General features: G+C 56.3%; 1 protein-coding gene across 1 annotated transcript in view; it reads right to left on the reverse strand.

Moving 5' to 3' along the window:
* Positions 1 to 159: 159 nt before the first annotated feature.
* PRTG (protogenin) overlaps positions 160 to 23,070 on the reverse strand; it is a 32,151-nt gene continuing 9,240 nt past the window's right edge. Inside the window, exons 3-20 of the mRNA XM_087703896.1 lie at positions 21,019 to 21,163; positions 20,405 to 20,538; positions 20,074 to 20,211; positions 19,280 to 19,438; positions 18,855 to 19,014; positions 18,246 to 18,493; positions 16,840 to 17,004; positions 16,081 to 16,386; positions 15,416 to 15,604; positions 7,209 to 7,304; positions 6,676 to 6,862; positions 6,058 to 6,185; positions 5,754 to 5,924; positions 5,219 to 5,395; positions 4,927 to 5,047; positions 4,280 to 4,448; positions 3,251 to 3,355; positions 160 to 2,511 (exon numbers count right to left, since the gene is read on the reverse strand). Of these exons, the coding sequence (XP_087560022.1) occupies positions 2,200 to 2,511; positions 3,251 to 3,355; positions 4,280 to 4,448; positions 4,927 to 5,047; positions 5,219 to 5,395; positions 5,754 to 5,924; positions 6,058 to 6,185; positions 6,676 to 6,862; positions 7,209 to 7,304; positions 15,416 to 15,604; positions 16,081 to 16,386; positions 16,840 to 17,004; positions 18,246 to 18,493; positions 18,855 to 19,014; positions 19,280 to 19,438; positions 20,074 to 20,211; positions 20,405 to 20,538; positions 21,019 to 21,163 (3,110 nt within the window). The 3' untranslated portion in view covers positions 160 to 2,199. The remainder of the gene's footprint in view (positions 2,512 to 3,250; positions 3,356 to 4,279; positions 4,449 to 4,926; positions 5,048 to 5,218; positions 5,396 to 5,753; positions 5,925 to 6,057; positions 6,186 to 6,675; positions 6,863 to 7,208; positions 7,305 to 15,415; positions 15,605 to 16,080; positions 16,387 to 16,839; positions 17,005 to 18,245; positions 18,494 to 18,854; positions 19,015 to 19,279; positions 19,439 to 20,073; positions 20,212 to 20,404; positions 20,539 to 21,018; positions 21,164 to 23,070) is intronic.

Consider the following 23,070-nt stretch of genomic DNA (forward strand, 5'->3'; position numbering starts at 1 on the left):
CCTCCCTCCCTCCCTCCCTCCCTCCCTCCCTCCCTCTCTTGAGCTTGCACTCTGGCAACTCGGGAGAAAAGGACCCTCCACAGGAAAAGCGGGAGACCCAAGGAGGCCATCAGTGTACCAGGATGCCTCTGCTCCAGCCCCACCTCTGTGTGAGGGCAGGCTCCTCCACCCTGAGGGCTCCACCAAAGGGCTCAAGGGACGGGGCGTGTCTTCACTGCCAACTGCCAGAAACTAGGATGCCCTGGCGCTGCCTCCTCGTTCCCCAGAAGAGGTCCAAAACTGTCAATATTCACAGCAAACAAGTCTTTGGAGAAGAAGGGCACAGCAGGCCTTGAAGGGTATTGCCACGAAAATCAGCAAGCTGCCCACTCAAGCAGACGTCATTTGATGGTGGGGCAGGCTGAGATCTGGCCAACAAGACACCCCCCCCCCCCAAATCAATCTTTGGCAAGCAAGTTTCCTTTTCTTCAACAAGTATAAATGGGCATTCAGAAATATTCTCTTCTCTACTGCTTAACAGAACTGCTGAAGAAATGGAAAACAAAATTACACTTGAAGTCACTGGAGCCGAGGAGGGCCTTACTCCAACTTTTACAAAACAATTCTGGCAGCAAGAGCATGAAAGATCCCTTTGTAAAAACCACCCAGTCCACTCCTAATCTCCATTTGGTTCTCGGCTCCTTGGGGTCCACATCTACTTAGGCATTAAAATTATTTGATGCTGCATTTTTTAACTATCTCAATTGTCTTTTGGGGGAAATATGTGGCTTTCTTCTCCTTTCCACAGAACATTCTTTGGTACAAGATTATTATTTTCTTTGAAGCCTTTGCATCAGACAAATGGGGGGGGGGGAGACAGTGCCGGACTGGCCAACGCTCTCAGCTGATCCGGCAGCCTCTGGGCTCTTGCAAGGCAAAGTGGGGCAGGGGAAGCTGGGAGGGGGACTGCCGGTCTTCTCACCAAGCCTACCGCCATTCAGACCCACCACCACCAGCCTCACGTCCTAAATGTACATTTCCTGTCACCTGCAAGAGACCCACCTGGGAGTCACATCTGGGACGTGTGGCCAAACCTTTTCCCAATGGAAACGGGAGGGAACTCTACCAGCTAGCTTAGAATTTTGGGGAATACGACCGGGGTGGGGGGGGTGGGGGGGTTCGCTTCCCTCTCTCTCTTGCTCACCATCTCACTCACTCGCTCACTCACTAAATTCGGAACAAAACAAAACACGAGATACCCTGTCAGTTTGCCTTACAACACGCAAGGCAGCTTAAAAGTCATAAACTGCACCCTGAGCACAGGAAAACAAGAACACTAGAATAATCTTAAAAAGAGGTAGTATAAACCAAGAGCCATGTGGGAAGCAAGAGGATGCGCCGCTGTGCCTTTAGGGGAGGGGGGCTCCATCCGAGCACTGGCCTGAGGACCATGACCCAGGCCAATGGGCCCCCGTGCTCAGGACCAGCGAGGGAAATCAGTGGGGGGGGGAGCCCCAGGGCAACCTGCAGGGCGCATGGAAGGCCTCGTTCTGGACTCCAGAGAAACTTCGCAAGTAAGGCAAGCAGTGAGTTCATAACTATCTAATGGAAGGCACCGTTACCGCCAGAACACTTGGGGGCATCATCTGGCCAAGGGAGCACAGCAGAGGCGGAGACACACACACACACACAGACATCCTGTCTCCCCAGCTGCGGACTCCAGAAGAAGGCACTGACAAGGCAGGTGGGACCCTGGGGCTGGGGTGGCCCCCGGATGGCCCCAGAGCTACCTGCTGCCTCTGCCCTGCTGGCCCTTGGAGTGACCCTCTTTTGGGGATCCTTCTGCCCAAAGCCAGTGGGGCAGCCCCCTCTGCTTCCCAACACAACTCCTTGGCTCGCAGGCACACGCTGGCTCTCCATACATTCAGGGAAAGGACTCGGGGCTGCCAGGATCGCCAGCCCTGCAGCCACAAGCGATACTTTCACACAGCAAATGAGGTAGTGCGGTTGCTTCCTTTGGCGTCTGCTTTGGCAAGCTGAGGTAGATATCCAAGCAAAGGGGGCACCTTTGCTCCAGTGACAGAGGGGAGAGCCACCCTGCCCTCCTTTCACATTTTTGCACACTGGACATTCACTCGGGAAGGGAAACACAAAGAGGCAGTGGAAACACGGGTCGCCTGCCGGTCCTCGGGCAGCCCATTGAAAGCTTGGCCTCCCAGTTCATTGTTCCCTGAAAAATGTCCCCCCGCTGCCTTTGGCAGCCAGTGGCGGCTGGAGAGGCCCAGGGACAGGACAGCTGCCTGGGAAGGAATCTGCAGCCCCAAAGCCGGGAGGGGGGTGCAGCTCCTCGTTGGACTCGTGGGAGAACCTTCCCGAATCCCCCGTCTCGTGGCTGCCTTGGCTGTTGGCTGAATGCTCGGCGTCAGTTCCCAGGCTGCAGATCACTCGGGCACATGGCTGCAGCTCTTCGCCAGTGAGCACGGCTGTCCCTGGCCGGTACAGGAAGGCTGCTGAGGCCAGCTGCCTCGGGGCCTGCAGGAAGAAGAAAAGCTGGATGTTTGATGCAGCCCCCACCCTGCCATTGAGCCTGCCTCCCTAGCCAAGTAGCCCTCTTTGGAATGGAAGGGCTCATCTATTCCTGGGCTGGCCTAAGGGGGACAGCTGATCTGGCTGGGCAGTGACTGGTCCTCGCACATTACCAGCATCTGTGACTGAGGAGCTGAAGAAGGGAATAAGATTCCTCCAAAGAAGCAGGAGAAATCAAAGAAGGAGGTTCTGGCAGCATTTGCTGTGGGTTCAGAGACCCCAGGGATGCCAGCTGGAGTGGACGGCCCTGTGACTTCTCCCAGCGCAAGGTCCCTTGCCAAGCCAGTTACAACTTCTCAGGGACCTGACCTGCCCCGGCAAAGCCTGCTGGGCACACGCCTGCAAGGGGAGCCCCCTCTCTTGGTAAGCAGCCCCAGAGCACAAACTTCATGCGCAGCTTCAGCCTAGCTGCAACCTCACAGTGGACGCCTCACCCGGGTATTGCCAGGCTGAGGGAGGGGGGAGGGGTCTTAGCTGAATTCACAGGGAGTTCAGACCTGAAGCTGCCACCACCGGAGAAGGATATGCAAGGAAGACACCCACCCGCCCGCTTTTCCAGGCACTTAGCCTGCTGTATCAGGGGAAGAGCCAGCAAAGAGCAGAAGGCCTGGACCCCAGCAGAGGCCACCATCTCCCCAGGAGGTGGCCCTCCTCCTGCACTGGTCAACGGGGCTGCAGCTCTCACCTCCTCTGCTTTCTCCTTCCAAGAGCCACGGAGGAAGAGCCGTTTCTTCTGGGCTCTCTTCTTCATGACTGGGCCAAAGCGGTTTATAACGAGGTCAGTTCCACCCTGAAGGGCAGGAGAGACTTCCGTTATTCTCAGGGAGGAGGCGAAGGGCCCAAGGCCAGCCTGCCCCCCAGGCCCACACCCCAAGAGTCAGCTATGGTCTGCCACACACTGCTGGACGCTCTCACTGGCACAGGCCCTGCTGAACCTCATGGGACTCACTCCTGGGAAAGCAGGCAATGGACAAAGCCCCTGAGTGCCAATCCCCTTCGCGAGTGAATGAACCTGCATTGCGGCCAGCAGACAGAAAAAGACCAAGAACTCTCCCCCAGACCAGGGAGGGAAGAGAGAGCCACGGTCCTTCTGTGGGGCCGAGGGATCACAAAACTGTCTTTCTTGGATACCTATCCCACCTGTGGCTGCCAGTATTAAAAAATGCAGGTAAACCACCAAATGTGGGGAACACAGCACAGGTAAGGACCGGGCCAAAGGCAAAAGAAGTCCCATCACAGCTTTAGCAGCCTCTCCAAGGTGACCCCTGAAGGGTTTTGCTGCTGTCCCGCATCAGGACCCCCCCCCCAAGAACTTAGAAAGTTGGGAAGAGTGGACAGGATATCCTACATGGAAGGGCTACGCATGAATAAAACCTGATGTACATGGAGAGCTGGACTAGAAGCCACAGTGACTGGCTCTCACCTCCAGGTGCTCAGGACCCATTTTCTATTTCTTTCCCTTCCCTCAAAGCCCTGGGAAATTTAGTTCCAGGGCCCCTCCTTTCCCTGCAGCCTGCTCACTCCCTTTTAAGGTCCCCCAGAGCGGTCTTCTCCTTCGTGGACAAGGACAAAGGCCCCCAGACCCTGCAATGCCTCGTCCCCCGAGATCTCTCCCATATCTTTGATTCTGCAATGGGGTTAGCCAGTTCTTTTGCTATAAGCCACCTCACGAATTGCAACCGAGCCAGAAAAGCAAACAAACGTATCTTTGTACCTTGGCATCCAGAAAGCCTCCCCCTGTCATCCTGGGCAAGAGTGACCGCTCATTCTCTGCCAGGCTTTGAAGAGCCTTGGCTCCCCCGGGGCTCCTTGCAGAAGACTGGCTGCCACTGCCAGGGAGCGGGTCAGGGCTGGGCTGGCTGCTTTTGGAAGGGGCGGCTTTCCTGGGGAAGAGGAAACCGGTGGTTAAACCGCCCTTCTAGTTCGACCGCTTGATAAGCTCCGATCCACAGCAACCCCATTCGGAATGAAGAGGGCTGTGGAGGCCTGACAATGGGCGGAGGGGCAGGAAGGAAGAGGAGAGAATCCCCCCCCCTCCGATATTGCAAGGGCTCCTCTAAGCTCCCCCTTCTCTCCACCTGCCACTCCCTGGGACCGTCAAGGTTAACGGTGGGAGGGGGTTAAGAGACAGGAGAGGTGCCCAAGCATCCCAGTGTCCGAAAGGGGCAGCCAAGCAAGAGCCTGACCAGGAGCCCCTCGGTCCCTCTGTCCCTGAGGCCACGACGACCTGAGCTTCCACCAGTGAGGATTTGCTCCTGGTCTGCGTAGACAGACTCCGATGCGCTCGCACACCCTACGTTGGCACTGGGGGCCTCGTGCTTCCCACCCAGCCTTTCACTCACACACCTGCAACAGGTTTACCTTGCTTTGCCACGGTAGATCAGGATGAGGATGCAGACCAAAATGCACACCAGGGCAATGGAGACACCTGCAATTATGCCCGTCATGGACCTCGGGTCCAACTGGTAAGAACCAGAACGAGCTGCAAGAAGGAAACAGGCACTTCTGTCCCAGGGGCCTCGGTGGGACGCCCAGAGCAGGAAAGCCCACCCCACAATGTGCCAGGCTGCCCATTCTAGGAGAGGGAGGAGTGGTCCAGTACCCAGGGGGCAGAGGGACCGTGTGACGCATGCAGGTGGGGCCAGGGGCTCACTTGTGTCGGCCTCCGCGGAATCCAGGCGTTTTGGTCTTTGGTTTGCCTCCTTTGGCCGGACCGCAAGTTCCACCGTGCTGGAAAAAGGCCCTTCGCCCACTTCGTTGGATGCAGCGAGTTTGATGAGGTAGACACTCCCCACCCTGAGGTTCTCTAGTAAAGCCATGGTTATCGTTCCTGCAGGGAGGAGAGAGAGGAGATGATGAGGTGCCAACCGTTTCTGTCTCCCACCCATCGCCTGGCCCAGCCCTTCAGCCCGTTTCTGCTCCCGAGAGTCTTCCTTGTGCAGGATCCCTGTGAGGTCTACGACTGGCCAAGAAGACGCTACGGAGTGGCAGCCGACCCACCCTTGTTATCGGAGCCTGACTTCCAAAAGAGGAGCCTTGCAAGCTCTCCAAACAAGATGGTCCCTTGGAGCCATCAGCCCAGCAGACGAGGGCTACCGCCTCCAGGGCAACAGGCGGGGCAGCCATGCGGTTGGGGAAAGCGGGAAGGGACCAATCCTGGCACGCAGAGTCTGCGGGCTCCCACTCACCTTCCCGATGCAGGACATGCCACTCGCCTGCGATCCAAGCTTGTCTGGAGGCATACAAGATGGTGTAACGGGAGACGACGGTTCTGATGCCAGCTGGTGGCTTCCAGGAGACCAAGGCCGTGTCTTCCTCAATCAGCGTGGCCTTCACTTCCAGGGGTGGACCCGCTGGGGCTGTGGGCACAGGTAGGCTGTCAACGAAGCCTCTGGACCTCCAGAGGCCTCACCTGCTAGAGCCCGAGAGGCTGTCCTGTGGGCAGGAGTAGATTCTCAGTCAAGGAGCACCAGGCAGCAGACTCCTCCTTACCTTCTGGCAGGGTGGTGTGGTAAACCACTGGACTCCATGGGCTGGAGAGCTGATCCACATGCAGCCGAACGGCAAATTCGTATCTGGTATTTGGCTCCAGGCCTTGGACCATCAGGTGAGTCTCTAACCTGGACAGAAGGAACCGGTCAGCAGGAGACCCCTGCCCACTGCTTTTTGCAATCCTCGCTGAGTGTGCAGCAGGGGGGGGGGGATGCACCTCAGCTTTGCCATGGGAGGGGAGGGAGGTGCAGCACTGGGCTGGCCACACAGTGGCAGGGCTCCCCCTTCTTCCCAGTCGGGACCCGGGGTTGCTCCTCTGCCTGGACTGAGGGGATCGGGCTGACCAGTAGCCCTTTCCTCATGCAAAGCCACCAATACCCCACAAGGGCAGATTTCAATCTCTTCACTGAGAGAATGCCAAGCAGACCGTTCAGTTTAAATATGTGATAACCAAGAGAAACTCTCTTGGTGCTTCATGCAGGCCCCAAAACCAGGCATGAAGGCGGCCTTTCCAGCGCAGAAGGAAACGATTCGGGCTCGTGTGAATGGAAGGGGTGCTGGCCAGCTCCTCGGAGGGGGGCAGGGTGAGGGCAGAGCAGGTGAAGGAGGCTCACGCACGTTTGAAGGTAGAGCACCAGAGACGCATTCTGCAGCCCCACGGGGTGACAGCGCAGGGTGTAGTTGATGACCTGCGCCGAAGTGAAGGCCGGCCGCCCCCAGTGCAGGAAGATGGAGGAAGAAGAGTTGGCTTTGGCATAAAGGTGGTGGGGGGGCGGAGGGGGGGGCACCAGGCGGTCCCGGACAGCTGCAGAGAGAGATGAGATGGCCTGATGTGAGGGAAGCAGATCAGGACTCCCCCATTTTTGAAGAGCAACGGTGACCAGAGGCTCATCATCAGAAGTCCAATCAGGGACATCTTCTGCAGTCCCCGTGCCCTGCATGGCTTCCCTCCTCCGGGCTGCCTTTCCTTCAGGCCCCCGTCATTTGCACCAGGGGCATCCGGCGCTAAGGAACAGAAAGGAAAAGCTTCAAGCCAGCCTCTGTTGTTTTGGACCCACATGGTCCCTTTCTCAGGCTTTACAATGTTCCCATCATTCCAAAAGATTCTGGACGTGCCACAATTACAGCAGAAAAATGAGCTGGAGACTCACACACGCAGCTGGCGGTGCTGACCGTCTGGTCTGCCTCGTAGCCTTCCTCCATGCTGTTGTACGCCAGCAGCCTCAAGTGGTACTTCCTTCTGGGCTCTGGACAAGGTGGGAGAACAGCTGCTTAGCACAATAGGACCCAACACTGGGAGGGAAACACAACATCCTGATCCTCACTCAAGTCTCTAGACTGGCCTCCTCCAACTTGGTAGCCCAGAATTGCAGCCAGCCTGGTCTGGTTAGAGTCTGCCTCCTCCTCCTCCTCCTCCTCCTCCTCCTCCTCCTCCTCCTCCTCCTCCTCTCTTTCCTCCAGCAACAGCCCCGAATTTGCCCCTCGGACTCATTACTGCTCTTGATCGTGTCTGGTTGCCCCATGGCCACTGGTCTCCCCGGACGCCCTGCGCAAGGACTGCGTGAACACAGCAGCGCACTGCATCCACCAACAGGGAGAGAGCTGAGAATGGGGGAGCCAGATGTTCACACCCCCTGGAACATAGCCGAAGGCCCAAACTCTCCGCCCCCTGAATCTCCTAACCAGGAGGACTTAGCTGCTGCCTTTCATGCCTCAGAGTCCTGTGGTTAACCCCGCTTCAGAAGCATTGTCCCCAAACCCCCGGGCTATGGGGCAGGCGGTCAAGACACAAAGCCCACCTCCACCCCCAACTGGACCAGGATCACTCTAGCCACAGTTTTCCCCCCCCTCTCTATCTACGAATATTCAGTCAGCCTCTTCCTACAGCAGGACGCCAGAGGGGGCCCTTCCCCTTCCTCCTCCGAAGAAGAAGCCACAGGCCTGGAGGGGTGGCAAAAGGTGGCCATTCCAACCAAAACCTCTGTGGGAAGATCAAGACTATCCACTCAACGAGGTCCTTGGAGTCCCGCAAAGACCCTTTACCTTCAGCACCACTTTGGTCTCCTTGGAAGAAACGGGGGGGGGGGGACAATCCCCAAATCTGAGCAAGGCTGTTTGCCTCAGAGAGAGAGGGGGGGGGATCTCTTCACAGTTTCTCCCTTTGAAGGCCAGCCCCCCCCAAAGCCCCCTCTTCCCTTCAGCTGCTGCTGTTTCCAGAGCCTCCAAGGGGGCCCGGAATGAGGCCAGAGGTCAGGATTAGGTAAAACAAAGGAGGGGCCCAAGGCCAGCCTAACCTCCTCCTGGCAGCTCCTCATCCCAGCTGATGGAAGGATTGGGAAAGCCCAGGAGGGGGGAGGTCAGCAATCAGGTGGGGCAAGGACCAGGGAGCTCCCCCATGGTGCTGTTGAGCAAATAGGCGCTTCAAGGCCCACCAGTGTTTCCCCCCCCCCCCCGGCAGAGACCGAGAGGCGGGGCCTCTCGCACCCACCGCCCCACCCCACTTTCCCAGGCCTGGGATTCCATTCCCCTTTTCCAGTTCTGTGGCCGTCTCTGCCGGTCTCTGCAAAGGATGGGTGGGAGGCAACATTTAATTAGCTGGGTCTTAAAAAAAACACGGGCAGGTAATTGTCCAAGCGATGCCCGTGGGGGTGATGGCAGTTTGCAAAGCGGCTGGACCTGCGTGGAGCCTCATGGGACAGTCCAGACCTGCGTGGCCAGGAGACCCTTTTGATCCGCTTCTGCTGCGGGCACCCCACCCCCAAACTCCAAAGTTCAGCCCAGGAAACTTGCAAGTGTCCCTGCTGGCATTGGAGAGCTGCTGAGCCTTTCAGGGAAAGGGGCCCAGGCTCCCCACCAAATGTCCAGTTCGGACTTTTGTCTTCCTGTCAGCTATTGTTGAGCAGCCCCCAAGACAATCCCCTCCTCCTCCTGCCGCACAATAAACTCCAGACCATCATTCAAGAAGGGGCCGGCAGCCAGGCTGCTCTGACATCTGGGTCGTGGCCTTTGACCCGGGACCTGGGGCTCTCCCAAGCCTGCTCCCAGCAACCGTTGCCCGGCGAGGGGGAAGGGTGGGAACAGCCCTGCAGAGGGAAACCTGACACTTAGAAGGGGTGCACTGGCGGAGTGAAAACAGGATCCACCCCACCACGAAGGGGGCCCGGCTACGGATGGGGGTGGGGTGGGGGGAGAAGAGCTCTGCGGGCACTGCTGGCTCCAACAGCAAGATATTTCAGACACACACACACACACACACACACACAGTATGCATGCATGCATGTAAAATAACATTATAAATTATAAAGTCCATCCTTGCAACTTGCAGCAACCTTGAAGGTGCTTGCATTTCTGGCACCTCTCAGCTGGCTGGGTAGATAAAGGGTGCTGAAAGGATCCCTCCTCTCTCTCTGGCCTCCCTTCCCCTCCTCAGGGACAGATCCCCGGAGCTTCCTAGGAGAGAATCTGGCCTCTTGCTCCCCCTCCCTCCCTCCCGGTGCTGGGCTTTGTTCTTCCAGAGGAAGGGGCAGAAGAGGGGTCTCTCTTTTTCTGGAGCTGCTGGGGCACAGCCTGGGCTCCGATGCCAGTCCGCGCTTTGCTTCTCATGCCAGTGTGGAGGGATGCAACTGAGGGCCTCCTCCTTGCCCTTGATCTGATCCCTCCACAGCCTTCCTGCTCAGCCCCTGTGGCGGCAGCGGTCACACAGCGTGCCCTAACCATGCAACGCGCCCCTCGCTTTTGGCAGCCAGGAGCTCCCGGTGTGATGGCTAAGTGATGGGCTTCTCCTGTTGCCCAAAAGCAGATGGGAGGCCCTGCCCCCCCACCTCCCTGAACCGCCTCCTCACAAACCTCCCAAGGCTTGGCTAAAGGGCCCCCGTCTTCCCTGGAACAAATGCTGCCCGTGGAAAGGGTGGGTTTCAGCCCAACAATGATGAAAATGTGCAGAAGAGAACAGAGCCCCCCCCCCATTCCAGAGATCCCTCTGATCTGGTGAGTGCTTTCCCCAAGAAATTGCTCTTTTTGAGAGAGTTGATTTCACTAGGTCACTCCTATCGGCCTCTGGGCCACTTACACTTGGGGATTGTGTTACACTTCTTGTGAAATGGATGGTACGGATGCATCTAAAGAAAGCAGGATGGAGTCATTCTGGCTGCCCTCAAAAGCCCAACGCCCCGAGGAGAGGCCAAATCGTGGCTCGTGAGGATGGCTGCAAATCTCGGTTTTCAAATGCTTCCAACCAGGCTAGCTAGCCAATAGTTATTTCAGCAAACCAGTTGGATAGGATGTCCAAACTGGGAAATGCAGCCCCAGAGAGCTGAAAACTCCCACTATGGGGTTCAGCTTGAGTGAACCCTGAAGAAAGGCAGGGCAGAACCCCAAGCCTCCTTAGGGGCTGCAGCCAAGAGTAAAAAAAGAAGAAGGGAAAGAGACAAGCCAGACTCCCCCAAAGCAGCCTGGGCCTCGTAGCCCCTTCCTCCCTTTTGTTGCTGTTCATCCCCCGCTTTGTAAGATGAGACCAGGGCCTCAGACAGCTCACCTCTCCCAACACCATTCAAATGAAATTACACAGAAAGAGGAGGGGGCAGGGTTAAGGGGCACCAGAACCCCCAGGCTGACTGGGGACGACATGGTCATCTTAAAGCAGGGGGGGAAGCTTGACAATTTTTGCAGTTTAGTTGCAATAACAATATAGAAATATAGGAAAGGGAACAAACACCAAACAGTTTCTGAAGCTGCGGCTAGTAAGGGCTCCGCAGAAGGACAGCGCCCACTGGTTGCCCACTCAAACGGAAGCCCTTGTTTCAACATCCAGCTGCACAAACCAGCAGGGGGGTTCCTGCAAAGCAGAGCAGCCCAGGTGAACTGTGCATTGAAGGGAGAAGGAAAGAAATGCGCGCACACCCCCCCCCCAGGGGAACACAAGGGGGTGGGGGAACAGAAAAGGAAAGAGGCCAGGCAATTCCACCGTCCTTTCGTCTGCAAAGCCCACTTGCCTGGACAATCTCGAGAGGGCCTTTGCCAACTCAGCATCTCTGGATGTGCTAGGACTACCATGCCCATGCTTGCAGAGAGTGATGGGGGCTGTACAAGAGCTTGGCATTTCCAGCTCAACACAGGAAGGGAAGCGGGATTCTTTTCATTCTGAGGCTGAAGGATCCTTTGCTGGCGCTACCAACTCTTGCCTAAGGCAGAAAATCTCTCAACAATCCTTGAATTTGTATGAATCCCCTTTCCAAAATCTTAACCTCTGGATGGCAACAAAAGCTATGAGCAGAGAGAATTAAAACTTTTCATCCATGTTCAGATGTTCCTTTTTGGTTTTAGACACAGGCAGCCACCAACTCAGGTCTTCTAACTCCGGAACCCCTTTCATATGCTAATGGCACTTAACAAATTGTCCCTCCCATCCGACTCGGCCAGACCTCCAGCAACCTCACAAGAGGAGCATCTGGGCCGATGGGTTGATTGATCCCCCAAATGATCAAGGTTGACTTCATTTCCTCAGGCAGACAGTCTCTTCAAAAGCCTCTGCTTTTTAAATTGGGATTGAAAAGCGCAGGGCTCATCTCAAGGAAATACAGCGTAATTCCCAAATTGTAAGCACCCAAGAACAAGTCTCTAGCTGCAACTGCATTCTAAAGATTCTTCACTGAGAAAGGAAAAATAAATCTGTGTTTTTCCCCAGGAGTGAAAACACAGTGGAAAAATGACAGAATAAAAGCACAAACATTCCCCCCCCCCACCCCCCGCTTTCACCCTTGCCAAGAACGCCCAGATAGAGGGAGAAAGCCTGCAGGTACCTCGAGCTCTGCTTCCAGCTGCACCACAAGGAAGGATGCCGGTCAGTTCTAAACCCAATTTGGCCACATTTTCCACGAGACGCGCATGGTGAGCAGAGAAGCAAACAGGCAAATCTCTCCTAGAAGGCGCACAGCAGCAAAGCCCTTGTTAAGCTCGACCATCACATCAACCTTTGCAACTAAGAGACAGGAACCACTTTAGCGAAAAATAAAAATGAAAAATGTTTGAATTTCAGTCAGCATGATGATCCATGCTGGGATGCGAGGCTGGCTGTGGAGCTCTTTGGGGCTGCTGATTCTGGGGGAGCCAAGGGGGAGCCCACCTGCCTCACCCTCTTTGACTCCCCCAGTGGTGGCCACCTTCTCTTGCTGACTGCCAGGTGCTACTATGCATTTGAAGCATAACGAAGGTCTGGGGCATCTTTTCACCAGGAGGAGCCTGTCAAGCCTAATCCAAGGCAAGACTCTTGCCCAGAAGGAGGAGGAGGAGGAGGAGCTCACGTGTTTCTCCCTTGAAGCCTTCCGTGTCTTCAAAAAGTCTCCCTTTTCCCTGCAGTGAAAAGACCGTCTCAGCTGGCATCACTTGCAGCATAGCTTGTAGGGTGAGAAAATTACAGGACGTTATCTGAGGACTCCAGAAACAGCTCTGGGCATGGAGGCCCAGAACAAACAGGGATTTTCTGCAACTCCAGCTGGGTCACACCTCCTGACCTTTCCCTACAGCCAGCCTTGGCCCCCTCGTATGATGTCCAGGTGTCACTGAAGGAGGGCCACCTCATTGCTCATACCAAGTTGGAAGGAAGGAAGCAATCTTGTACAAGGTGAAGCTTCCCTTTGAGATTCTCCTTTGCTCCAGAAGTGGCGACTCAGCAAAGAGACAGGAGGAAGAAGGATCTACATCTCTCAGACCTCCCAGCAGATTCTTCATCTCTCTCTGGGCATCAAGTGGCAGCTCAGGTGTGCCCGCCCATGTCGGCACAGTATCAGAGCAGAGAGCTAAAAACAGAACTCGAGCAAGTGAGCTGCAATAGCAGAATTAGCAATACAGGAGGTGAAAGCGTGTTTTGTTCAGGAGACTTTTGTCACTCTCCAAACTCTGGGTTCCCATCAAAGATGACCTTTCCGTCTAAGGCAGCTTCCAAAATATCTTATCCTCTAACAACGCCCCCCCCCCCACTTTGGGTGGGTCTGTGTTTCCTTGAAATGAAAAGACCGGGGCAGAGAAGGGCCCTCCACAAATTGCATGACGTTTCTTTCGTATCCTTTAAACTCTTTTCATTTCAGTTTTTTTTCTGATATTAATTCAAGGTGGAATATTCACCGAGAGAATATGCAGAGTATAAGCTCTCTCCTCTTGCAGATATGGAAGGGAAAACATCTCATTTCAGGCCACAAAGGAATGTTCTGTTCCAGAATCTCCATCCCACCTTGGGTGGTCAATGCCTTGGTTAACACCTCCGATGACCTGCAGCCATAATCGGGCAGAACCTCCAGACTCCCCTCTTGCCCAGCCTTTGAAGCCCTCCTCCCGTCTTTCATGGCCCAGCATTTCCTTGGCTCAAGCCCTGGAGACAGCCCACCTCCACCTGGGCTACGTGGCTGGTGGAAGAGGGTGGATCTCGGCCCTCAGCTATCGACACTTTAGACTTGCCCTCAAATGCCACAGTTAGACAGGCTCTTCCTTTGCCTCCTGGCTAAACTGCCTCAGCCGGGGAATTGGCAGAAAGACTCCGGCCATCTTCTTCCACTTGGCAACTCCTCTTTCAGCCTTATAATCTCCATTTTAAAAAAAATGGCAGAGGCTGTCCTTTTCCTTGGGAGTCCAGAACCTCAGCCTCCGTCAGGGGTTCTAGTGGTGGCTTTCTTGCCATCTGGAGGTGGTTCCCTTCCACAGTCCTCAAGGCTCTTTCCCACTAGTTACCACCAGGCTGAAGAGAAGAATCACCAGGGAACTGGCAGCAGAGCCAGGGATATGGCAGAAAGGCTTGCTCATCAACACAGGCCCCCTGGGAACGGACTCCTGGCCAGCTGGGTGGGTGGACAAGCACAGAAGTCAACTTGTGGGGAGAGGGGAGCCTAGGAAAGTTGACCCTACGCAGCTTAAACACCAGGCTCGATTGACGTGGTCTGAGAAAACAGACCTGCAGAAGCAGCGGGCTTTCACATGGGCAAGGCCTGCCCAGGCTAGCTGCACGGCCATGCCAGCGAGTCAGATAAACCTTCCTCTTCACCCGCCTTGTATGCACTCCCCCCCCCCCCCGCTAGGACTCTCTGAGGGAAGGAGGTGGGCAGAGCCCGAGAGGGGAGAGGATCTACAGAAGCTCCTCTGGGAAAGCAATCTCCCCTGAGGCCTTTTTATCACCTGCCAAAACCACATCTTTCCTCTCCCAAACACACAGGAACGTTTCGGTTCCCAAGCACAGCCTCCTCGCCCGGCCCGTCCTGGGGAAGAGGCCACGAGGCCACCCATAAGCATGGTTCTTGTAGTCCCCTTTCAGCTTTCTTCTTTCCACACTTCCCTGCAGGGCTAGGATCTTCCGCAAACCAAGAAAATATGTGTTTATTCCTCAAACAAGACATTGAGAAATCTGCAAAGGGTCCCCTCAGGGAATTTCAATGCCAGGAAAATGTCAGAAGGATGAAATGAAGAGTGGCAAAGATAGCAACCCAGGGTCCAAACAATAACACAGGAAGCAATTATCAATCCACAGAACCACATCCGCCGTCATCAGCATCTGAGACTTTTGGCACCGTCAACAAGGGAGCTGGACTGTTGGTTATAAGGGGGCAGCCCAGAATTCCAGCCCATCATGCGGAGCCTTCAAAAACAAACGGGGGACCCCAAGCAGGCAGAGTCTGGGGGGAGTCTGTGCAAGAGCCTCCAGGGGCAAAGAGCTCGCTCGCCTCTTCCAGCAAGAAATGGAAGGGGGTGGCCTGGATCTTCAGGGCAGCCAAGGCAGGAGGGAGGCAGCCTTCCTGGGGCCAGCAGGAAGGGTGGGGAAAAGGCTGCTCTTCAGCAGCAGCTACTCCCCAGCTGCCAGCTTGGCAGGAGAACCTGAGAAATGGCCGTGAACTGTGCCAAGGGGACTATCTATTGTCCATAATCCCCGCCCAAAAGCCCCCACCTGGATGGCTGGGAGCCCAACTGAGCCCCGTCTCTGCAACGGAAGCCTGACATAGCCTTAGCCCCCCCCCCTTCCCTCGCTTCTCCTGGGTCTCCGTTTCCATGGAGATGCTCATTTCCAACACACCTCCTAATCGGCCGGGCCCATTCAGATGCCAAAGAGATGGTTCGGCTGCTCCCACCCAGTGAGCAACCTGCAGCATTAGCTTAGCTTAAGCACCACCTGTGAGCATTCGGTTGCCCCTTATCCTTTCTAACACCCACAATATTCCAGCACCAGCAGCAAATACGCCCCCCCCCCAACCGCTTCCTCCAGGCTGCCCACGAATAAGTTGGGCCCCGTCTGGGCTACCTCAAAAGGGCTACGATTGACCTTCTCTGGCCACCCTCCTTGTTCTCTGAGCTCCCCCTGAGCTGAGAGGGTCATCCTGCTCACCCAGGCCGCCGATGGTGTAGGTGGAATCGCTGGCCCCGAGCAGAATTGGCCCGCTCTCCTGCTGGCCTTCTTCCTTATAGTACAGCTTGTAGCCTTGGACGGCGGCCGCGTCTGCCAGCTCTTGCTGCCACTTCACGGTGATCGCTGTGCAGTTGAGAGGCTCCAGGCGCAATTCGGGAGACTTTGGTGCTGGGAAAGAAGGGAGAGGAAAGGTTCACCCGAGGGCAGGACTTACACCTCCCTCTGACGGCCGGTCAACCTCGGGCACCTGAGGGAACCCTGCCAAATTAGACATGTTTGTTTGCTGAAATTATATGGCTGACCGTCTCATCGCTCAACCCAAAAGAAAGGGGTCCACCCCCCCACCCCCCCGGCCCCAGCGCTTGTGAAGAAAGCCAGATCACCCCGGATTCTCTGACGTCTTCTTCTGCCCGGAACTCCCCTCTCCCTGCCTTTCCTTGCCTTTTGCTCCTTACAAACACACGTGTGCAGGAAGAGCCACCACTTCGTTGCTTGGGAGCAGCCTGCCTAAAGCCCCCTCGGCCTACGCCAACTGGGCGGCCCCCGTGACCCTCCAGGCCACCTCTGAGCCTTCCTCGGGGGGGCGGGGGGGCAGCTCCGTTTAGGCAGAATAGCTCTGCTGCTCCTTTGGAGGAAAAAGGCACCTTGGACACTGGTGGCTTTTGGGGTGCGATGGGAAGTCCACAGAGAGGCCTCGCCCCAACCAACTTTCGTGGCAGCAGAAATGCGAACCAAGTAGACGCTGTCGGGCTTCAGCCCCCGGAGCAGGTATTCGTAGGTGGTCCCCGGGAGCTCCAGCCCCTGGATGCTGCTCTCCGTGCTGAGGCGGAAGGAAAGGCGGAAGGCCACCACCTCCCCTCGCCGGTACTTGGCCGGGATGGGCAGCCAGGAGATGAGGACGTCGGAGGGGGTTCTGCTGGTCAGGCTGAGCTCGGGAGCCCTCAGCGGCACTAAGGAGGCAAGGAGGAAGACAGTCAGCCTCTCCCGGGGCCTGAGGGAGGGAATGGAGCATTAAGGGACCGAGAGAGAGAGAGAGGCCTTGGCAGAAGGGCTTCCCTGCTTCTCCCACTTCTATCTTCTTCATGATATGTTTCCACAGCTTTCTAGTCCATAGGGAGGACTCTGCTCCAGAGAGACTCTGACTCTCCTCAAAGGGCTGGAAGCGGCCAGGCACAGACGGAGCCAGGCCTCTGCTGCTGGGGCTCCTGAAGACACACACCCCCGGGACCCCCTTGGCCTGTGGCAGCTCGGTGGGCCTAAGGATGCAGACCCCTCCCTTACAGAGCTAGGAGGGGGGATTCTCCTCAATGGACTAAACTGTTGCCACCTGCCGTTTCCCCCCCCAGCCCACGCTCTGGGTTCCGGGTCTCTCGTGGCCATTTTTCCAGCAAGGAAGCCAGTACCGTCTTCCAGGGTGGGCCGAGTGACGTGGTCAGACATCTGGCTGGCCCCCAGGGGCATGTAGGCCACCACGTAGAAGGTGTAGTTGCTGGCAGGGTCCAAGTCATCAATAATATAGTGGGTGGTGTCATTTCCAATCACCACTTGGTATTCTTCATTGTTTAAGCCTGGAACACAGTAACAGTAGAAGGAGCACCTAGAACGGAAGGCTCCCTCAGAGCCACCCAGCGGCACGAACAGGGCAGGAAGTGGGTGAGATCTGGATGGAAAATGGGCTTTGATCTAAAACAGAGCCTCTTTCGCTCCTTAGCAGCATTCTGTGGCCACTGATGTCCAAAGGCTGGATGTCCGTCTGGCACAGCCTCCCAAGGCCTCCCAAGCAGACAAGAGCTGGCAACTACTCTGGACCCTCCTTAGCACCCAAAGCCCGTCAGCAGCCTCTCCGCTGTGGAAAAGGCACCCCCACCCCGACCCCCATGCCCACCCAGCGGAAGCAGCATCGGCTCCTCCAGGTCAGCAGGACGGCCATGGCGGACATTCCACCCGTTGATTTCCAGGCATCTCCCTCCATCTTCTCTCTTACTCCCTCACAAGGCATCAGCCACTGCCCCACGCTTCCCATGCCCACCATCGCCCTTCCCCGCTATCAACTTCCAGAGCAGGCCCCCTCAAGGGACCCTCGTTTCTTACCCACACACACACACGCACGCACACACACACACAAAATCCCAATTCCCACGTTGGAGAACTGCTGCCAAAGTAGCAAAGCTATCTGCTGTGTGAGAAGCCCCCCACCCCATTTGGGAAACAGAAAGCCAAGAAGCTCTCCGCACCCCCTCCCATCAATTAGGGCCCTCAGGAGCCTCAGCCTGGGGCCCAGCTCGAAGCCTCCCAAAGCCAGCCTTTGCTCTCACAAGGGTCAAGCGGATGGGGCTCAGCCGCCTGCTTCCCCTCCAGTGCGGAGATCGGTCCCCCTTCCAGGACACGCTGGAAGCCCACCGTTACTCTCAAAAGGACCGTCTGCCAGCAATCCCTGCCCCTCTGAATGGGCCTTTTTCCTAGGGACGCACTAGTTAAACAGAGCCATTTTCCGGAATGAATCAGTATCAGCTTTTCAGTCCATCATTCAACTAATTTATGCAATATTTATCCTTCCAAAGATCTGGTAATCTTTTAAAATAGTATTTAATAAATGCCAAAATGTACAATACGATGAGAAGGAAGTTATGGCTGCCTCTAACTGTTTCTGAAACCCCTGAAGGGAGCTCGCATGCAGAAGCAGCTCCGTGGTTGGTCCCACATGGACCCGGGAGGCTCCTGGCACCAGGAGCATTTCATCCCTCCCTCCCTTTCGCAGCCGCTCTCTTTCCACGGCCCACGCGGCCCACAGCAGCCCTGCCCAACTCACCTTCCGCCTTCATGTAGTGCACCGAGTAGGCGATGACTTTGTCTGAATTATAGAGCGGCCTCTCCCAGGCCAAGAGAATGGCCGAGCTGGACATGGTTTCTGCGTGGACGTGGCAAGGGGCGCTGGGCCGGTCTTCGGAGAGGACCACCGTCAGGCGTGCCCTGGCAAGGACAGACCCTTGGCTGTTCTCAGCCACACACTGGTAGATGGCATCGTCTTCAGGGATGATCTGGTTGATCACCAATTTACTGGAAAGATGAAGAGGGAAGGCATTAGGAGGGAGCCAAATCAGGCAGGTGAGAGGCAAAGGATGCGTCCACCAGGCCAGACTCATCCGGGCCTTTAACTCTCGCCCACTGAGCAGTGCTGGGAAGGGGGTGACGAGTGCTCCTGCCGTGCTATTATTCTGCTCATCAGATTCCACTTCCACGGAGGAGCAGCCTTTCTCAAGCACCTCTTGGGCAGGACCCTCGAGGGAAGGAAGGGCCCTGCTCCACTTCTCCCAGGAGCAGGCCCAGTCCTCCTCCCGAGCTGCACGTCTGTCCCTCACCACCACCACCACCAAGGACCACCCCTTGTTATCAGAGAACCAGGCCGCCTGTTCCCTACCTGCTGTAGGTTTTGATTCTGCCGTTGGAATGGACCTTCCGGCCATTCTTCAGCCAGGATATCTTGGGTGTCGGAATGCCTTCTGCCTGGCAGGCAAAACGGGCAGTGCCAGCTCGGGGCCTGGTCAAGCTCTCCGGCCACTCCACAAAGGCAGGGGGGGCTGGAGGAAACACCAAGCGGGTTCCATTTCACCTTCCCCCTTTCTAAAAACTGCCTCAAACCGTACCTCCCTGGGACCCATTTCTGAGACGTGCCTCAGAAAGCCTGGCTCACCTTGGCCCAAGGCAGCCTCTGCCGTTTGTCAAAAGAGTTTGGCTTGAAAGCCCATCTTGGATCCCCTCTCCTGGCCTCCCTGGCCCTCGGGCAGAAGAGACCCTGGGGCCCCGCCCTGCCCAGAGCTGAATCTCCTCCAACGTGCTCCTCACCTAACACCAGCAGTGCTGCCATTGCAGTGGTGAAGTTGCGTGTGCCAGGGATCGTAGCACGGCAAACGTACACACCAGAATGTTGTACCTTCACGTCCGAGATCATGAGGTTCCCATTTCCAAGCACCCGTGTGTTGAAAACATCGATGGACTTGTGGTCTGTTTTGAGAGGGACATTTCAACCACCTGCCTCGGTTTGTGGTCCTTCCCACCCTGGGCTGCCTCGTCCCCTCTAAAATCTCCGTGAAGTGGAACCTCAGGCACTCATCCAAATGTCGGACCTCTGGAGAAATGCCAGCAGACCCCTAACTTCCCTGATAGGAATGGCTCTGACCCACCGCCCTGGGCTTTTCCCCTTGAACAGCCTGCTCCCCCCACTCTTGATGCCTCCGGGTACACAAGGATTGCACAACCAGCTGATCTTGCGATGTGCAGAAGCATTTAGCGGAAGACAAGCAAATGGACTCTTTTCAGCTAGCACGGACGGTGTAGGAGTTTCTGCCACAAGTCAGACTGAGATGCCCGTCAGCTGGAAAAAGACAGCCGTGCCCACTAGCTGCCAGAAATGACTGTTCTCTCCAAGGCCATTTTTCCTTTCCAACTTTGGGGCACTGACTGAGAACTTCAAAGGGACAATTTCCCTTTTCACATGCCAAACTGTAGGCAGCAACAATGAAGGTGGCACACTCAAAGGGGTTCCCACTTACTCTCCCTCATGCCACCTGCAAGTTGTGGCAGCTTTCATTTCCCACAGCTGGAAGCCAAAGAGACAATGTGGACCATTCAGCACTCACCAAGGCGACTCCAGGACACAATTGGTTTTGGATTCCCGATGGCCACACACTCAAAGATGACTGTTTGGTGGAGAGAAGCTGTCATATTTTGGGGGCCAGCTATAATGGATGGCTTATGGAAGAGCTTGGTATTGGTAGCTGTTGGAAAAAAATGCATACAATAGAAATGTGTTGTCCACATACATCAAATGTGGACCACCTCAAGCCTTAGAAATGGAATTGTGGAGGGAGGCACTTTGGTGAAGACCCGTTTCCACCTGATACACCCGGATACACTCAATGTTTGCTGGCAACAATGAATGCTCGAAAAGCAGCAATATTTTCTGGATACCTGGAGCAACGGTGAGTTTAGCCTCGCCACTCCTCCGCCGGCCGACAACTGTTGTAGCAACACAAGAGTAACTCCCTGCATCTTTTGGCTCAACACTATAGATCTGTAGCACTCCGGAGGGCAGCGCAGTTATCCTGGAAGGACAGAATGGGGGTAGGAAGGGAAGCCCCTCTGCGCCTCCCAGGGGCCCTGCAAGCCCCTTGGGCTGCTTTGGCCCAGAGCCAGGAAGGGGGACCACCGCCCAGCTGGATTAGGTTGGGGGAGGCTGCAACAGGGAACCCTCATTTTGGAAGGCGGAATCGTGTTCCCAAGTTGCACAAAAGATAGCCGCATTTTCTTAAACCCAGCACTGGCCTCAAACGTCACCCGTTCGTTTTCTCAAAGTCAAGGCAAGAAACGTCTGTCTGAGCTCTGCTGCTTTTGCATTTCAGCACGATTGGAGAGTTGACCCACAACCAAGATGGGCGGCAGACTCCGGTCGAAGGAGAGACCCACTCGCATCCTCCCCCCACCCCGCCTCCCCTCACAGGGCTATGGGACGGACTGAAAGGGAGGCGGCCCATGTCCCACCCGCTGCAGTATAGCGCCGCCTAGGAGAAACCCTGGAAGCTTACCTGTCCGTCTCCATTAGCAGCGCTGTCCCATTCACCTCCCAGGTGATGATGGCTGGAGGGTGGGCTGGAATTTTGCAGGCAAATCTAGCCACGCCCCCTTCATGGACTTCCGTGGGGAGGGGCTGGACTTCAAAGGCAGAGAGGGCTGCAAGGAGGGGGAAGAGGAGAGGCTGAGCCCCAATGGGGAAGGGGGGAGCTCTGCCTTTCAGTGCACTTAAGGAAGGCCAGCAGCACAATGGATCCGGGTAACCTGCTCCGGTTCCGAGGAATCCCGGGAGGCCTTGGGGAAGGCGGCCAGGAGCCCCCCTGGGAATCGCTCTGGGAAAGGCAGGCTCCCCGTCCCCACCCTCCCGGCCCTCCCGGGAGCTTTATCAGCACTGCTCAGTTGAGCTTCAATAAACTGCAATGCTGCCGATAAGAGAGAGCCTCTTATCAGCAAGGTCTTCTTAGGGTCAACTGAGCAGGCAGGAGCCCCTCTGCCTGCCTGGAGTCTCTCTGGCTTCTTTGCTGGGCAACCCACCTCTTTGCCCTCCCCTACGCTCCAGAATGAAGCCGCACAGAAGTCTGGATGCAGCGCCAGTCAATTACAGAGACTCCCCAATGCCTCCCTGGGCACTCTGGGCTCTGCTCTCTTCACAAAACAAGACAGGAGGACCCCCTTTTCCAAGCCCCCCCCCCAATCCACCTCCCTTTCTGCCGTTACCCCCACACAGAGGAAACGGAGCGTACAGCCCATGACTCTCCTGGAGGGCCACTAAGGGAGCGCCATGAAAGAACATTTCCTAGGAGAGAGCAAAGGAGGAAGGGCCTTTGCCTTGGGTCCGCTCCCCAGGGCTAGAACCGGCCTTCAAAAGCGGCATGGGGCAGTAGGGAGGTCTAAGGGCCATGGCTCTCAAGCGGGAGAGTGGAGCTGGCGGGAGAGCCAACGGGGGCCCTGTGCCAGAAGAGCCAAGGTGGCGCAGTGGTTAAAAGCAGCACTGCAGGCTACTGCTAGATCAGCAGGTCAGCGGTTCAAATCTCACCGGCTCAGGGTTGACTCAGCCTTCCATCCTTCCGAGGTGGGTAAAATGAGGACCCAGATTGTTGGGGGCAATATGCTGACTCTCTGTAAACCGCTTAGAGAGGCCTGAAAGGCCTATGAAGCGGTATATAAGTCTACTGCTATTGCTATTGCTATTGCTATCCTGGGAAGCAGGGACCCTGCAGGGACCCTCCCCCCCACCTTCCGCCCAGCCTGCTCTGCTGCAACAGAATTGCCAGAAGTGTGAATGGTGCCTCTGTGTGTGTGTGTGTGTGTGTGTGTGTGTGTGTGTGTGTGTGTGTGCCCGCGTGTGCTGAGCAACACATGGATCAAAGCATGAGGGGCTGTTTTTTTCAGCACTCTGTTTCCCTTGGAGAGGTGTGGAGGCATAATAAATCCCTCTTGCTGGAGAGATGGAACCAAAGCCTTTGTGGGTAGAGAGGAAGGGGCATTCCAGATGCAGTAATGGGGGAAGGTCCCGGCCATCTGTCTCTCCTGCCAGGCCCTATTCATCACCGCTGCCAGGATCAATCCCACCAGGGGCTGCTCCACACAGCTCTCAGTCGCAGGAGGGCTGACCCACAAGAAGCAGGGCGAGCTCTGGGGTGCCCCCCCCAAATAAAATAAAGAAACACAGTTGTGCCCAAGGGAGACCTTTGGTACAGTTCCCCGAGCGCCCCCCTCCCCGGGACTCTCGGCGTGGCATTGAGTCACCTTCCCATCTCCTGCCTCTTGGACAGCAGCCAGACTGCAGCTGAGACCTATGGAGAAAGGATGGTTCAAGCGCATGGCAGCCAACCGACTCTCTTTCCGTGCGACAGGCAGCAGCCACATGCGCCTCCTCCTCCTCTTCCCCTCCCTTCCTTTGCAAAGAGCTTCCCCCCCCCCCCCGGCAAAAGGAAGGGGCCCTTCAGGAGGCACGATGGCCAATTGCTGTGCCAGGAGAGCCCTGTGCCAAAGACTGGCTCCAACAGCAGCGGGTAAAGGGGGAGGGGATTTTGAGCCCCAAATCTAATGTCACCCTTAGCAGA

The sequence above is a fragment of the Thamnophis sirtalis genome, unplaced genomic scaffold (assembly GCF_051295495.1).
Source record: "Thamnophis sirtalis isolate CommonGarterSnake01/CBP01778 unplaced genomic scaffold, rThaSir2_p1.2 scaffold_2, whole genome shotgun sequence".
In the NCBI taxonomy this organism is placed as follows: Eukaryota; Metazoa; Chordata; class Lepidosauria; order Squamata; family Natricidae; genus Thamnophis; species Thamnophis sirtalis.